Genomic DNA, 13,640 nt, shown 5'->3' with positions numbered 1-13,640 from the left:
TGTTAATTACCAGGTCCAATTTCACCATCTCCTACCGCCCAGGGTCAAAAAACGTGAAGCCGGACGTTCTATCCAGTCTGTACAGTTCCACTGCCACACCCTCTGAATCTGAGACCATCCTCCCAGGCCTCTTATTTGACGGCTTCTATTGTTTGGGGAATTGAGACTCTGTCCCGCAATGCACCGGTCTCGGGTCCTGGAACCGGCTCACTCCTCCAGGCTTACCTGTCATCTTGGTACTCGTCGAACCCTGGCTTTCCTTCGTCAACGCTTCTGGTGGCCCACCATGGTTCCTGATGTCTCGGCCTTCGTCGCCGCATGCATGGTGTGCACGCAAAGCAAGACTCCGCGGCAAGCTCCGTCTGGCCTCCTACAGCCACTCCCTGTCCCTCATCACCCCTGGTCCCATATTTCCCTGGATTTTGTCACTGGGCTTCCTCTGTCAGATGGCAACACCCCCATCCTGATGGTGGTTGACAGATTCTCCAAGGGCGCCCATTTCATCCCTCTTCCGAAGTTACCTTCAGCCAAGGAGACGGCCCAGCTTATGGTGCAGCACGTCTGCCGAATCCATGGACTCCCGGTTGAGATTGTCTCGGACCGGGGTCCTCAGTTCTCGTCCAAGTTCTGGAAGGTGTTCTGTACTCGTATCCCCAATCTAACGGCGAGTCGGAGCAAGCCAATCAAGATATGGAGATGGCACGCCGGTGTCTTGTCAGTAATTCCACCACCTGGAGTCAGCAACTGGTCTGGGTGGAATATGCCAGGAACACTCTCCCCTGCTCCGCCACTGGACTATCCCCCTTCGAATGCTCCATGGGGTATCAGCCCCCGCTCTTCCCAGAGCAAGAAGTTGAGGTCAACATACCTCCAGCCCAGAAGTTCGTCCGCTGTCGGCGTACCTGGAAAAGCGCTTGGGCGGCTCTTCTCAAGACCACCTCCAGGTATTGTCAACAAGCGGACTGCCACCGGACTCTGGCTCCTCACTGTCAGGCAGAGGGTATGGTTGTCCACTCGGGGGTATGGTATCGTTGTCCTACTCACCTGGGTAGAAGCCCATAAACTTTCCCCCATCTCATTGGTCCTTTTCCCATTTCTAGAGTCAATAGTCCCACTGCTGTCCAACTGCTGTTGCCCGGTACCCTCCGTGTTCACCCTACTTTTCATGTGTCCAGGATTAAGCCCTTGTCTCACAGTGTTCTGTTTCTAGGCCCATCGCTCCCCCCCCCCCCCCCCCCCCCCGAGTCAACGATGGCCAGCCAGCGCATACGGTCAGACGCCTCCTGAGGGTTCGACCACGGGGCAGGGTTTTCCAGTACCTGGTTGACTGGTAGGGTTATGGCCCGGAGGAGAGGTGCTGGGTTCCTGCTAAAGACATTCTAGACCCGGCCCTAATCGCCGACACCCCGGTCAGCACCCAGGTAGGACTCCTGGTGGCGTCCCTAGAGGGGGGTACTGTCACGCCCTGATCTGTTTCGCCTGTCCTTGTGATTGTCTCCACCTCCTCCAGGTGTTGCTTATTTTCCCCGGTGTATTTATCCCTGTGTTTCCTGTCTCCTTCTGCCAGTTCGTCTTGTATGTTCAAGTCAACCAGTGTGTTTTTCCTGTGTTCCTGCTTTTCCTATTCTCTTTTTGCTAGTCCTGCCGGTTTTGACCCTTGCCTGTTTCTGGACTCTGTACCTGCCTTGACGTCGAGCCTGCCTGTCACTCTGTACCTCCTGGACTCTGAACTGGTTTTGACCTTTTGCCTATCCATGACCATTCTCTTGCCTACCCTTTTGGATTATAATAAATATCAAAGACTCAAACCATCTGCCTCCCGTGTCTGCATTTGGGTCTCGCCTTATGCCCTTATACTTTTAAAATGCTGCATACCCGTGGCTATACGTGGTGTGTAACATTCTAAATTGTCCAAAAATCTGTTAGGGCCAATGGGAGACAAGCTCATTCACTACACAAGTCACTCCTTATCCTAAAAACGTAGAGAGTAAAGGAGGGAGAAAACTTGTCCCTCTTGTCTGAACTCGTTCTCTACCTCTCAGACCATGAGAGAGGAGGTGCAGAATGTGAGTGGGACAAACAGATTTATCAACAATCTTGCATTCATCTAGCTACAGTACAGAATAGAAATGCTGAGAATCTGGGCCAGCATGGATGATGAATCAAAACCCAGCTTGTCCATTTGAAAGTCCTATTTATTAGTAGCTGTGCCAAGAGCTTTGGGAGCCTGCAACAATGCACAGACCTGGAGTCGGCTCTTATCTAATCTGTGTGTGTCTGTCCGGAGCTCGAGGGGTCTGTGAAACACAGGTGCAAAACAAAGACGAACTGCTAGCCAACGGGGTCAGGCAGCTCCTTTGAATTGTGTGTGGGTGTGTGTTGGCGTGGGCGGCTCAAGGTAATTTTGTGTGGAGTGTGTGTCACCTTGCTCACAGCCGCCCACAGAAGGAGGAGAGGACAGAGACACATTCCCACTAACCAGGTCTGACTTAAAGTAGCTGACTGCGTTCTCCTCCAGTAAGAAGTATCTCCTCTTCCAGTTCTTCATCTGCGGAAGAGAAAGGAAAACATTACAGATGGCTGGCAACATTTCCAGCTCCTCCAAATCCTTTTGACTTGCTAAGAATTCTGCTAATTGATAGCTATTCCGACATTGTATAGGGCCACTGGTTGCTTTAGAATGTCTGGATTACTGTGGTTAATATGTTCCATTAATAGATTAGCTAAGAGAAGTTAGGTCAAAGGCATGACAACGATGAGGGATATAATTCACCCTATGAAACAGCTGGTCAGATGCCTGCTGCTATCCAACTCCAACACATCATAATCCTATAGGTCGACAAACACACACAGCCAGGAATTCCGCTAGTATAAAAAGCTTGTAGCTGAGGGAGAATCTCTCTGAGCTTGTGGTGTACTCATTAGGAACCACACGGAAGAAAACGGGCAGAAACGTTTTCCATTGCGTTCCGTTACGAACGCGACCATGGTCCTAGTGCGGGCTTCTAGTGCTACAGCACCGGGAAGAGTTCTCCCACTGTCTGTACCGTCTCTACTCACCACGGCTCCCTGCTTCACACAGTATCCAGCCTTGATGAGTGCCTGGTCCTGCGCCCCTCGCCCCAGGAAGTAGGGCAGCTGGCTGTGGGCCTTCCGCTGGCCCCCCCGCTCTGCTCCGTTCTGCCCCCCGTCGCCCTGCTCCTGCACCGCAGGACACACACAGGTAAGTGTACAAACACACACACACACACACACACACACATGGGAGTATATCGGACACACACACACACTCACACACACACACACACACACACACACACATGGGAGTATATCGGACACACACACACACTCACACACACACACACGACAGACAGACACAAATACACACACACAATCCCATACGTGTGTGTGGCAAGCCCCCCACCATATCTTCATCTCCAGTGACTATAAATGTGTGTTTACAGCAAACAATAATGATAGCGAATTCACTGGCTGTTCCATAATCTGAAGTTGAGGCCAGACCACTACACCGCCACTGCCCACACAGGAAGTGACATCATAGCTTGTGCATCTGGATGTAACTTTTCACTTTCAGCCCGTGTTTTTTAAGAGGCCTTGCTACATACCATATACCAGCACAAGACAGGATATGACTGGTACCGCTCATACGTACCAGAAAAAAAAACACAGTGAGCTCCTCCTCAGAGGAACATTAAGTTCAATGTCTGTCACTATCTAAAAGATCGCCTGATCCATGGACATTTTATTCAGTCAGACCATCTATTTATATAGCTGATTAACATGGCTGAAATCAAGTTACTAAGGGAACAAAAACTCAGTTATGGAATGTTGCTTGTTACTGTCCCAATTTGACAGATTTGACTGAACTGTTCCAAGCCACAGCTGAGCAAATGGCCTTCAAACATATGTCAGATATGTCTATTTACTCGTGTTAAGGGTTGCAGATTTTCAGAAACTCCCCCAGGTTTTCCAGAAATCCCAGGTGAGGGAATCCAGGATATCCTGCTTATTCCTTCTTGATTCCAGGAATATCCCAACCGGGACATCTGGAAAATCTGAGAATGTTGGTAAAGTTTCCTGAATGTTTGCAACCTTATTCATGTTTGGTTAGGGCCTGGTTAGTGCTGGACCAGACTGGTGCATCTTCCTTACCTGTGTGGCAGTGATGATGGGTACTCCACCTATGATCTCTGTCTTATAGGAGATCTGCTTTGTGGCACCCAGCCCCTCCTGGGTCATCTCTGCACTGGGCTGGCCATCCCCCGACTTTGGCACCTGGAACATGTCAAATAAACATAAACTCCCAGAGTGCATCGGGCCAACATGCCCCAAAACCTTGTTAGATGTGTCCCTCAGCGGTCTCTGTAGTGACATGATGATGTACTCCCTGCCTGCTCGTTAGTCTATTTTCCATCAACTCTAGCCTGGGGGCTCAGAGAGAAACTGCTACACTGAGTGGTGACTGGGGTAATCGATTGGTGTGTGTGTGTGTGTGTGTGTGTGTGTGTGTGTGCGCTCAGGCCAGGTATCACACTCCAGTGCACACACACACAGTCAAACATTGACAGCCGTCTGTAGAAGTGTGTGGTACAATATGTGTGAGTGTGTGTGCGTATGTGTGCGTGACCTTGTTGAGTGGACTGTGAGACTGTGTTGCAGTGTCAGCGGCAGGACTAAACTCAGTAAAGAGAACATGTGTCAACAGAGTTTGATGAGACTTCAATACAGTGCGTGTATTGTGAAGTTATTACATAACTTCACAATACATGTTCCATACATGGATGTGGTTTAATTAAGCAATAAGGCACGGGGGGGTGTGGTATATGGCCAATATACCAAGGCTAAGGGCTGTTCTTAGGCACGACGCAACTCCCAAGGTACCTTATTGTTATTATAAACTGGTTACCAACATAATTAGAGCAATAAAAAAAATGTTTTGTCATACCCGTGGTATACGGTCTGATAAACCTTGGCTGTCAGCCAATCAGCATTCAGGGCTCAAACCACCCAGTTTATAAGAGGAATTAGAGAGGAACATCCTCTCCAGTGAATCCCAGTGAAAGCACACTGTTCTGTCCTGCTCTGTCCTGTCTTGTTCTGTCCTGTTCTCCCCCGTTCTGTTCTGCCCTGTTCTGTTCTGCCCCGTTCTGTTCTGCCCTGTTCTGTTCTCCCCCGTTCTGTTCTGCCCTGTTCTGTTCTGCCCTGTTCTGTTCTGCCCTGTTCTGTTCTGCCCTGTTCTGTTCTGCCCTGTTCTGTTCTGTTCTGCCCTGTTCTGTTCTGTTCTGCCCTGTTCTGTTCTGTTCTGCCCTGTTCTGTTCTGTCCCATTACTTCCTTTTCTGTAGCAACAGTCCGTGACTCAGAGCACTCGCCTTCCCCTTTGTCCTGTGTGCTTTGGTGTGTGTGTGTGTGTGTGTGTGTGCGTGCCTGTGTGCTTGCTTGCCTGTGTGTGTGTTTGTGTTTACATTTGTGCAAGGCGAGTGTGTGTGTATATACGTGCCTGCCTGCCTGTGTGTGTGTCCGTGTGTGTGTGTCCGTGTGTGTGTCTGTATCTGTGAGGGCCAGTCAGATGGGACCTCAGTGACACAGTAAGAGAAAAGATCCCCCGTACAGAGGGGTTTGGATGCCCTGTAGGAAACAAACAGGGGTTCCTGGGCCCAGCAGATGAGTGCTTCATAATGTCTTTCTCTCCACTGTTGACTGGACAGTAGACACACGTGAGGTATGCCGGCCTTGTCATCCTCCTCCATCCCACTCACTCACGCCAGCTGAACTGGGATAACACATCCTAATTCTGAATCACAGGTCCTTTCCTAGCCGGCGTTGAGATGGAAGCGGTCTTGTACTACGGGAGACTTATGACAAGAGACAGGGCAGGGGACTCACTGTGATCTTGGTGGCGTTGTTGAGCACGTTGACCCACTCTACCAGATCCTGCTGATCATTGGCCTGGAGGTAGAACTTCCTCATACCAGCATTGATGACTGGGGAGAGAGAGAGGGGGAGAGAGAGAGAGAGAGAGAGAGAGAGAGAGAGAGGGGGGGCGAGAGAGAGGGGCAGGAGAGTGAGGGGGGGGCAGGAGAGAGAGAGAGAGAGAGAGAGAGAGAGAGAGAGAGACGAGGGGCAGAGAGAGGGAGGGGGAGAGAGGGGCAGAGATGAGGGGCAGAGATGTAACTAAATGTGAGAAAAGTCAAGGTGTGTGTCCCAAAATGTGTTCGGGCCGCCATATGGATGGCGTGACACAATTGCGGCGCCTCCAGAGGCCAAATTGTGCTCCGTACTGCATTGCCGTGCGCCTCCCAAATCAATAGCTCCGCATTGACATGACTGGTTGACGGTAGGTGGGGCGGGAGGTCCTGTATAAACACAGCCTCGCTTCCCTGACAACTTCCTTCACAACACCTCTGCCTTGCCTTCTGCAGAGGCACTATCACCGTAAACGCTGCATGGCCAATGCAGACGTTGGATTGATCATGCAGTGCCTTTAAGCGCCACAGCAGCAGTTCTGTCAGTTAGGCCCATTAGCAGAGTTTAATTATGCATCTCTGTATTTCAGTAACATATTTCTGCTAAGTAGTCTGACACATGCTGTTTAGAGTGCTCGGCTGAGTCCCATGTTCAGAATCCAGAGAGAGACATTTCCATTTTCCCTATCAGGAATAGGGTGGCATTTGGAACACAACCTTTGTCCGCAGTATTATGTTTCCCATCCCTAACAGAGACATAATACCAGTGGACCGTCTTCCACCGTCCTATTCAAGGAGACATAATACCAGTGGACCGTCTTCCACCGTCCTATTCAAGGAGACATAATACCAGTGGACCGTCTTCCACCGTCCTATTCAAGGAGACATAATACCAGTGGACTGTCTTCTACCGTCCTATTCAAGGAGACATAATACCAGTGGACTGTCTTCCACCGTCCTATTCAAGGAGACATAATACCAGTGGACTGTCTTCCACCGTCCTATTCAAGGAGACATAATACCAGTGGACTGTCTTCCACCGTCCTATTCAAGGAGACATAATACCAGTGGACTGTCTTCCACCGTCCTATTCAAGGAGACATAATACCAGTGGACCGTCTTCCACCGTCCTATTCAAGGAGACATAATACCAGTGGACCGTCTTCCACCGTCCTATTCAAGGACACATAATACCAGTGGACTGTCTTCTACCGTCCTATTCAAGGAGACATAATACCAGTGGACTGTCTTCCACCGTCCTATTCAAGGAGGCATAATACCAGTGGACTGTCTTCCACCGTCCTATTCGAGGAGACATAATACCAGTGGACTGTCTTCCACCGTCCTATTCAAGGAGACATAATACCAGTGGACTGTCTTCCACCGTCCTAATCAAGGAGACATAATACCAGTGGACTGTCTTCCACCGTCCTATTCAAGGAGGCATAATACCAGTGGACTGTCCTCCACTGTCCTATTCAAGGAGACATAATACCAGTGGACCGTCTTCCACCGTCCTATTCAAGGAGACATAATACCAGTGGACTGTCTTATACCGTCCTATTCAAGGAGACATAATACCAGTGAACTGTCTTCCACCGTCCTATTCAAGGAGACATAATACCAGTGGACTGTCTTCCACCGTCCTATTCAAGGAGACATAATACCAGTGGACTGTCTTCCACCGTCCTATTCAAGGAGGCATAATACCAGTGGACTGTCTTCCACCGTCCTATTCAAGGAGACATAATACCAGTGGACTGTCTTCTACCGTCCTATTCAAGGAGACATAATACCAGTGGACTGTCTTCTACCGTCCTATTCAAGGAGACATAATACCAGTGGACTGTCTTCTACTGTCCTATTCAAGGAGACATAATACCAGTGGACTGTCTTCCACCGTCCTATTCAAGGAGACATAATACCAGTGGACCGTCTTCTACCGTCCTATTCAAGGAGACATAATACCAGTGGACTGTCTTCCACCGTCCTATTCAAGGAGACATAATACCAGTGGACTGTCTTCCACCGTCCTATTCAACGTCTCAGTTTTGTGATCCTCACAATGATTCACCAAAGCGCACCAACCCACACACTCAAATGCAAATGCACGTGTATACACACACTAGACTCAGTCAGGGCTGAGGTAGGTCCTCATACTTGGACAGTCAGGTAATCCTAAAACTACAGTACTGGAATAGATTGATGATATTATCCAAAAGTGGACCTGGATCATGCAAATACCTAGATTAAAAATATCCCAGAGTTTTAGAGAGGGGGGTTCCGATTTGGACTCCAGCATCCTGTCATGCAGGAAAGACCCCCACCCATGACCCAAACTCGACACCCCCGCTCATCGAACAACATGGTTGGGTTGAGCCAGCTCTTGGCGGTCACCGGTGGGTCATCCTACTGCTTCCTTCTATTGAGTGGGGGAGCTACTGTATACTCCTGACTGGGGCCGCTGAGGGACAAAGGGCCTGTTGAACAACAGCACGTCATACAGAAAATGGTCCCTTTCAAACCCCCGCGAGGGAGGGAGGGGGGAGGGAATCTATGGAAAGAGGGGACAGGTGAACAGTGAAACAATTACTGACGGGGGGGCTCACATCATCGACCTTAGTGAACTAAATAAAATCATTCTAGTTCAATAGCTAAAGGTCAACGGTGTCTTTGCTACAAGCTGCCCGCTACTCCCCCCCACTCACACTCCCTGCCCAGTGCCCCCCCACTTTCCTCCTTCACAGAACCCAGCAGACAGCACACTCCTAGAGGGACAATACATAAACAGACTCATATACACAACTAGCAGTAATGTTTTACAAACACTGAATCAAATCCAAAGGTTTTAGGACTTACCGAAGCAGAACTCCGCCTTTGGTCGCAGCTTTGTGGCATCACTCACCTAGAGGGGGGAAGAGAGAGAGCGAGAGCGAGAGAGAGAGAGAGAGAGAGAGAGAATGAGACAGATGTTCACACCTAAGACTGTGGTTGGCCATGTCTGTGTCTGTCACACAGGATTTAATTCAATAACATTATTGGACAACTTGACTGACCTTGGAGATGTAGGTGAGTTTGAGGGAGCCAACATTTTCAGCTCCTTTGGGCAGGTTCTAAACAGAGGATTGAACAGTGTTGGAGAAGGAGATGGAAACTAAACTGAAATGAATAATTCAGAGCCCAGGGCAGCATCAATAAATGATATCATTTTTTGAGGGCATAACCAAGTCTGTCTTTGTACAGGTATTCCTCACTGAGCTCCCACTCCCCACCAAACAGATGACATGCATTTAATAGACCTGTAAAACATTACGCCTGATTGTTTCTGTTCACGCCAATATCTGGGGGAGGGAAAGACAGACAGACGGACGGACGGACGTCTGGGCAGACGTGTAACTCGACTCGGTTTCCCCAGGCGTAGCATCATCTCCCCAGCCGACGACACACACATTTCCTCTTGATGGCCCAGAGTGGTCTGGCCAGACCAGACGGATCAATCCAGTGCAATACTTTATGAGATTAGGTCAGTCCAAACAGAAGCAACTATTAAATTCATCCTACCGCTAATGTTCTACTCCAGTGCATACTGTAAGTAACATAGGGCCGTGTCAGCTGCTGCCCACTCAAGAAATGACATCAGCCTAAATTCATGCGTTGATTAAACACACAGACATGAGAGACTGATGACTTGAGGGAGGTGAGAGCATCATAGCCTAACTCATGATCTCCTCCGTGAAATGTACAGTACCAGTCAAAAGTTTGGACACACCCACTCATTCAATGTTTTTTCTTTATTTTCTACATTGTAGAATTATAGCGAAGACATCAAAACTATGAAATAACACATTTGCAATCATGCAATCACCCCCCAAAAAGTGTTAAACAAATCAAAATATATTTAATATTTTAGATTCTTGAAAGTAGCCACCCTCTGCCTTGATGACAGCTTTGCACACTCTTGGCATTCTCTCAACCAGCTTCACCTGGAATGCTTTTCCAACAGTCTTGACGGAGTTCCACATGTGCTGAGCACTTGTTGGCTGCTTTTCCTTCACACTGAGGTTCAACTCATCCCAAACCATCTCAAATAGGTTGAGGTCAGGTGATTGTGGAGGCCAGGTCATCTGATGCAGCACTCCATCCTGCTCCGTCTTGGTCAAATAGCCCTTACACAGCCTGGAGGTGTGTTGGGTCATTGTCCTGTTGAAAAACAACTGGTAGTCCCACTAAATGCAAACCAGATGGGATGGCGTATCGCTGCAGAATGCTGTGGTAGCCATGCTGGTTAAGTATGCCTTGAATTCTAAATAAATCACAGACAGTGTCACCAGCAAAGGACCCCCACACCATCACACCTCCTCTGCCATGCTTCACGATGGGAACCACACATTCTGAGATCATCCGTTGACCTACTATGGGTCTCACAAAGACGCAGTGGTTGGAACCAAAAATTTCAAATTTGGACTCATCAGACCAAAGGACAGATTACCACCAGTCTAATGTCCATTGCTCGTGTTTCTTGGCCCAAGCAATTATCTTCTTATTATTGGTGTCCTTTAGTAGTGGTTTCTTCGCAGCAAATCAACCATGAAGGTCTAATTCACGCAGTCTCCTCTGAACAGTTGATTGTTGAGATGTATCTGTTACTTGAACTCTGAGAAGCATTTATTTGGGCAACAATTTCAGAGGCCAGTAACTCTGATGAACTTATCCTCTGCAGCAGAGGTAACTCTGGGTCTTCCTTCCCTGTGGTGGTCCTCATGAGAGCCAGTTTCATCATAGTACTTGTTGGTTTTTGTGACTGCATTTGAAACTTTCAACCTTTTTTAAATTTTCCGGATTGACTGACCTTTATGTCTTAAAGTATTGATGTCTTAAAGTAAATGCTTATTTGAGCTGTTCTTGCCACAATATAGACTTGGTCTTCTACCAAATAGTGCTATCTTCTACATACCACCCCTACCTTGTCACAACACAACTGATTGGCTTAAATGCAATAAGAAGGAAATAAATTCCTCAAATTAACTTTTAACAAGGCACAACTGTTAATTGAAATGGATTCCAGGTGACTACCTCATAAAGCTGGATGAGAGAATGCCAAGAGTGTACAAAGCTGTCATCAAGGCAAAGGGTGGCTACATGGAAGAATCTCAAATATAACATATATTTTTAATTTGTTTAACACTTTTTTGGTTACTACATGATTCCATGTGTTATTTCATAGTTTTGATGTCTTCGCTATTATTCTACAATGTAGAAAATAGTAAAAATAAAGGTGTGCCCAAACTTTTGACTGGTACTGTATGTAGTCAATAACTACACAATGTCTGTTCTGCATATTTGTGCGTGTGCTTCTGTCAGCTTCTGTGTGTGTGTGTGTGTGTGTGTGTGTGTGTTTGTGTGTGTGTGTGTTTACCACCCTGCTGTCCTACCTGTGGGTTGTCCATGTACCACACCAGGCTACCCTCCTTGGTGTCCAGGATGAAGTAGCGTCGGAGGAACTTGCCACTGTTCTCATTCTCCTCAATGTCCAGGAAGCCACAGATCCGGTTCTGCCGATCCACGTAAGGCATCTCCCCACCTCAGCCTGCTCATTCCACTGTATGCTGAGGAGATAAGGAGAGGAGGAGAGAGAGAGATAAATAGATGAGAGAAAGAGAAGTGGATTGGAGAAAGAGAGATGAGACGATACGTGTAAGAGGAGTGGGGGTGATAGAGAGAGAATGGGGGAGGGGGTGGAAGAAAGATAGACGAGAGCCAGAGAGAGACAAGAGAGCGAGAGAGAGCGAGCAGGAGTGAGAGTCTGTCTCTCAGCTAAGCAGCCAAAGAAGAGATGAGTGAGTCTCGTCTACAGTTTTTGTCAGCGGTACACGATTACTACGCCGTCCTACAACGCCATCCTACTACATCATCCTACTACATCATTCTACAACCGCCTTCTACAACATCATCCTACTACATCATTCTACAACCGCTTTCTACAACACCATCCTACTACATCATTCTACAACCGCCTTCTACAACACCATCCTACTACATCATCCTACTACATCATTCTACAACCGCCTTCTACTACATCATTCTACTACATCATTCCTACTCTTTATGGGACATGCACAGTCAACATTCGCTCCATCCTTCACTTCCATCAGACTCTACCTCCCTCCATCCCTCCACCCCAACGATGAGTTCAACACAGGCTAAGCCCAACTATCTTTATAAGTTCCTCTCTGGAAAAAGTTGTTTCTGTCCATAAAGTATAGAGGAAGTGCAGGAAAAACAGGTCATCTAAATGTTAATGTGGTAACATTCAGTGACCTTCTCCACTTTCCCCCTTAGGTTAGTCGAACGAACTACGGCCCAACTTCTCCCGGCACAGTCCTTGTCCTTGTCTCACTGTGTAAAGATTTAAGAAGTGCATCTGCTGATGATCTTGATGATATGTTGGCGATTAGATTCCCCAAAAATGCAATGGTTTTAAAATGACACTCTGAATACCAGAGGCTGTCCAAACCAGGGTCGTGTTCATTAGGTACCAAATGGAAGAAAACAGACCAAACTGGGAGGGACTACCTGGAACTGTCCAATAAGACATGCTCATTTTAGTTGCAAAACGTTTTAAAATTTTATGTGGCCAAGAACATGACCACGGTGCTGTAGTGAGGCCATTCAGGTGGGGTAGCCTTTATGGCAGGGATCCACTGAATATTTGTCCACTGAAAATTGACTGCAAGAATTCCAATTACAACGGAAACAAAAACAGAATAATTTCTAACCTTGATTAGTGATTACATTGGGATACGATCGCATATGCCTCTCTATTTATGCGTGGGAATCCTTGGGAACAGAATTACTTTCACTTCAGATCTCCTTTCACAGCTCATTTCCTGGTGATTTTACAGTGTTTTATGTACAACAACGAAAATGATTAAAACAATTTAAAAAATGCTATATGGTGTCCCTGTGGTGTTGTGTACCAATGTGGCCCTGTATAGCCAAACCATCCAAAGCCTTTAGACATCAAAGGGCCCAGGCCCCTGAGTCCCCAGCTCCTGTTTGTGGTGTTGAGAGGTTAATGGTGCTCAAAGCTAGTCCCAGCCACCCACCCACCCACACACACAACGTTGGCACACAGACCAACGGTCTACATTTCCTGCCGCCTTGGTCCGTCCAGGGGGAGGAAGTGTGAGCATGGCTAAGGCCTGGGCCTATATACAAACAAGCCGCTCCATGGGATCACTCCAAGGCCAGTTTCCCATGTCACCCCCCCACATTGGAGGAGAGTTTGGTGTTCAGAGGTTCTGCTAGGTAATGACGTAACCTCTGGTCCAGGGGGAATAACTAACATGCAGCGTTAAGGTTGAGGTTCAGGCTGATGGACAGGAACAGTATAGTGCTGGTAAGTTAACATACTGGGATTAACAAATGAATCCTGGTCAGGCACCCTGGAGATGCCACACACACACACACACACACACACACACACACACACACACACACACACACACACACCACCATCCTACTACAGCATCATACTACAGTATCTTATTACATTATTCTACAACACCATTCACAAATCATTTCTTCAGCATTGAAGGTTCCCAAGAACAGTGGTCTCCATCATTCTTAAATGGAAGAAGTTTGGAAACACCAAG

At 47.7% G+C, this 13,640-nt stretch overlaps 1 protein-coding gene across 6 annotated transcripts in view; it reads right to left on the bottom strand.

Moving 5' to 3' along the window:
* LOC109865377 (pleckstrin homology domain-containing family A member 1-like) overlaps nt 1-13,640 on the bottom strand; it is a 46,466-nt gene that overhangs the window by 18,077 nt on the left and 14,749 nt on the right. For all 6 annotated transcript variants that reach the window (XM_020453504.2, XM_031799232.1, XM_031799231.1 and 3 more), the window contains exons 2-8: nt 11,418-11,591; nt 9,042-9,098; nt 8,845-8,890; nt 5,906-6,003; nt 4,174-4,296; nt 3,061-3,201; nt 2,480-2,548 (exon numbers count right to left, since the gene is read on the bottom strand). In XM_020453504.2, coding sequence (XP_020309093.1) covers nt 2,480-2,548; nt 3,061-3,201; nt 4,174-4,296; nt 5,906-6,003; nt 8,845-8,890; nt 9,042-9,098; nt 11,418-11,558 — 675 coding nt within the window. In that variant the 5' untranslated portion in view covers nt 11,559-11,591. The remainder of the gene's footprint in view (nt 1-2,479; nt 2,549-3,060; nt 3,202-4,173; nt 4,297-5,905; nt 6,004-8,844; nt 8,891-9,041; nt 9,099-11,417; nt 11,592-13,640) is intronic.

Source organism: Oncorhynchus kisutch, linkage group LG20, assembly GCF_002021735.2.
Source record: "Oncorhynchus kisutch isolate 150728-3 linkage group LG20, Okis_V2, whole genome shotgun sequence".
Classification (NCBI taxonomy): Eukaryota; Metazoa; Chordata; class Actinopteri; order Salmoniformes; family Salmonidae; genus Oncorhynchus; species Oncorhynchus kisutch.
Note: the sequence above shows the minus strand (reverse complement) of the source record. Positions and strands in the feature narration are given on the sequence as shown.